The sequence below is a fragment of the Dufourea novaeangliae genome, unplaced genomic scaffold, assembly GCF_001272555.1.
Source record: "Dufourea novaeangliae isolate 0120121106 unplaced genomic scaffold, ASM127255v1 scaffold11, whole genome shotgun sequence".
NCBI lineage: Eukaryota > Metazoa > Arthropoda > Insecta > Hymenoptera > Halictidae > Dufourea > Dufourea novaeangliae.
The window spans coordinates 2267825-2271289 of record NW_015373895.1 but is presented as its reverse complement, the minus strand read 5'-3'; the positions used below and the strand labels follow the sequence as shown (position 1 = coordinate 2271289).

The window sequence follows — 3465 nt, the reverse complement described above, 5'->3', positions numbered from 1 at the left end:
TGCTTATACAATGGCAGGATTATGAATTCGTTTATACCAAAACTTGTAATTATTCATAGTTTTAAGGTAACCAGATGGTTTAGGTTACAATGCGGGACATGTCCAAAAAAAGGACACACATTTTTGAAAGCACCATTTTCTTAGTTTATTACGTCTACTGTAGAAACATTTGTCAGTAGAGGAAATAGTAAAACTTTGTGCCACTGCGAAAATGTTAAAAAAGTTACATATCCAATCTGGGACACTTTCAGGGACAGTCCTGCCTAATCCGGAACGTCTGGTCACCTTATTCATAGTAAGAAGTATATAAAATATTCCATAAAATGGCGGCAGTCATGAGAACAGTGTAAGTAATAATACTGGCCCACCATACAGCTTTTTCCCATGTTCGCACTTCAAGATTACGGAGTACATTTATGCCTACGAGCAGGCCTGCAATGGCGCCAGCAATATGAGCAACATATCCCACTTGGTCGTTCGTTTCTAATACATAGCGATTGTACACTGCTTGGCCAACATCGAACGAAGTCACAACGAGGAAAACTAACAATTGAAACACCGCGAACTCCATTTGCGACCAGTTCATTAAAATAGTCGCAACATGAGCAGTAATTAGTGCATACACACCACCCGAGGCACCTGCTAAGTATACCGAAGGGTCTGACACAGATGTACCAAGAGATCCTGCTACAACACCTGCTATGTAAATGATCAGTACTCTCCACCACTTGTGCACCATTTCTAATGGAATACCCAGCATTATTTGCACAAGTAGATTTACCAGCAGATGAAATACTCTGTTTAAAATAAGTGTTATAATTAATTTATGACAGAAGCCTGGTTAGTTTTAACAGTTGTAAAAAAAAAGTGAAATGCATACCCCACGTGTACAAACATGTATGTTAGATACCTCCATGCTTGGTACCTTTTATGCGGATTATAAATAAATAATGTAGCTGCAGGTCCTTCTACAGACAGATACACAGACTTATATGCAATCACGTCGTACAAAAATAGTGTAATCTCCAGTATGGATATAATTATCATTGCCAGTGCTGGTGGTTTGCAAGTATATTCCTCTTCGTACTGTCCGTCAGGGTAATCACTGGAGGGCGATTGAAAAACAGTTGGCCTTTGTGGTACCATTGAATGCACATATCGTTGTACAAGGTGACCAAAAACACCCTGCATATCCTTTCTGTGAATCTACAACAAATGGTTAGAAGTGGCAATGACATTACAAATAGTCAAAATTATGATACATACCATAGCTATGAATTCAGGATACTCTAGGTATCCAGAATCATCTAAATCTGCCTTGGTCATAATTATATGAACAACCCTGGTTGGAATGTCATTGGAATAAGCAGAACTATGTATCATCGCCTTTAATTCTTGGTAAGATATTTTTCCATCGCCATCAAGATCGTATTTCTCAAATATGGCTTTCCAATGCTAAAAATAGTAAAAAGTTATCGGTCTATAAAAATGTAATGAAGATTATGAGAAACATAATATTGTAAATTATCAATTATTCTTACTGCATTATTATATTGTAGGGGTATTGTTATCTCTGGTTCTCCTCTTTGATTGTTCGACATTCTGATCAGCTTGAAACCTCTGTGAAGCACAATAACATCACTAATGAACAAAAAAACTCAAAATATTTAACATCCTATGAAATAATATAAACACTGCATATATATTAAATTATTACACTTTCTGCACTTATTTTGGTATACCTTAAAAAAAAAACGAAGCTAATGAAATAAAAAAGAATATACGTTTATTCAAACTGTCAGTGATACATAATGCATTTGATATGAGACTAATTTACAAAAATTTGGACAGTACATGTACTCCTCGTGTGATTTGTAAATTATACATCGGCACAGGCGTACAGTGTGTGGTGTGTATATAATTATGTTCAATAAACGTTCGCGATCTATAGAGTCGTTACTGTACTACGAAACACCGATGAATCACGGTTGATTTGCCATTATTCCTTGAATTAAATCTATATCAGTCTTATCTTATCAGGAAGGTATATTATCCATAGAACAGATAGAAGAAAATCTAGTACCGGTGCATACAAATCGTGAGTCAGAATCTAACGAAGCGTGGTGTGTGTATGTATTTGTGTTTATGTAGCCTCAATACCTGCGAACTCGACGAAAATCCTAATCGATACAATAACTAAAATTATCTTCGGACAGAATTCCTCATTTCTATACAGTCATTAAATTACAATGAAATGATTGTGTCATCTGATATAACGGGACACGTTTGAAAACTACACACGCCAGTGAACCGTCAGCGTCGCAACAGGTGAACTCGACCAAGCGTCGCACGAATAGAAAGTACCGCAACGCTGGGGATGTGTGGTAGATCGTTGGATTTGTTCCCTTGACGATTCTCAATGTCATGTTATTTATAAGTTAAAATATTTTCTTTAATCCCGGAATAGATAGGAAAGTACCAATTAAGTAATTTAGTATTTATTTCAATAAAATAGATAATATACGGTTTCAGTTCAAAATATTTTACTTGGTGAAAATGGTGTTGACTGTTAGAGAACACAGTAAATGTTACTAAGGTAGCACACGTTAAAAAGAAAAAGAAAAACAATTGATCCCAAGTGCTTATAAATTATTCTTTTCCGTATTTTTTTTCAATCATCATTACATCGGTAATCTTACACCTTGAAAGGAGTAGCATACACGGCACTTGAGTAGTCGTCCGCTCGTGACAGGTTCGCATAAAGCATTGCTTTGTTTTTATTGCATACAACTGTTTCGTCTTAGAATGCTGACTCAACGAGATACAGGGATTTCCCAGCTACGTTTCATTTCTAATTTGGAAACGATGCCGAGTAACGCGACTTCCATGCAGGCAGGTAAACGCAAAGTAGCACGGCAAAAAGGTGTTTCCATTGTTCAACGATTCTTACCGTTCGGACCATAGAACGCCTCGAAACTGGCGGCAAAAATCATTTGTGTCATGAGTACAGGTGTACTATGTGGCAAGTGCCCCTCTTTATCAAGAAACAAGAGAATCAATAGACAATGTATTATCGCAGGATTACTGTCGGTTCCTTTCAAGCATTTGACCACTCGAGTCAGTGTACAAGAGTATTTCGTCTCGAACAGATCTCAACATATCAAGTAAAACACGGAAAAAAAGTGACAGCTATCAATCACAGAATCCAAGATTGTATAAATAACTTCCAATTATGGTAACGAATCTATTTTACAAAAATTACAACAAAAACATTATATATTAACAATAATTTTATATTTACGACCGAATGAAACATTGCTTAAGATAAATATTTCAATTAATTTATGATATAAACTTGGATGCATTTCATATCCATACTAATTGTAAGTGAACGTATGTTTTGTGCGTACTAACATATACGGAATTTTGGCTGCGCATGTTCGTGTTCGCTATTGCACGTATTTG

General features: G+C 36.0%; 1 protein-coding gene across 2 annotated transcripts; it reads right to left on the bottom strand.

The window, feature by feature from the left end:
• Positions 1-281: 281 nt before the first annotated feature.
• LOC107190404 (rhomboid-related protein 2) lies at positions 282-2312 on the bottom strand. Of its 2 annotated transcripts, none has more exons than XM_015579203.1 (5): positions 2161-2312; positions 1542-1620; positions 1267-1455; positions 881-1206; positions 282-797 (listed from the first exon to the last, which is right to left on the bottom strand). In XM_015579203.1, exons 2-5 carry the CDS (start codon positions 1599-1601, stop codon positions 287-289), a joined length of 1086 nt encoding a protein of 361 aa, XP_015434689.1. In that variant the 5' UTR covers positions 1602-1620; positions 2161-2312; the 3' UTR covers positions 282-286. The 2 variants fall into 2 exon arrangements, with proteins under 2 accessions (XP_015434689.1, XP_015434695.1); XM_015579209.1 differs by lacking the exon at positions 2161-2312 and adding an exon at positions 1743-1764.
• Between the last annotated feature and the right edge of the window lie 1153 nt (positions 2313-3465).

What these genes read in the sequence shown, in the direction of transcription:
- LOC107190404 (XM_015579203.1), bottom strand. Translation starts at nt 1,601, where the DNA reads ATGTCGAACAATCAAAGAGGAGAACCAGAGATAACAATACCCCTACAA. An exon ending in CCCTACAATATAATAATGCA is followed by an intron (nt 1,456 to 1,541) that starts GTAAGAATAATT and finishes TACTATTTTTAG; the next exon opens with CATTGGAAAGCCATATTTGA. An exon ending in TACATGTTTGTACACGTGGG is followed by an intron (nt 798 to 880) that starts GTATGCATTTCA and finishes TATTTTAAACAG; the next exon opens with AGTATTTCATCTGCTGGTAA.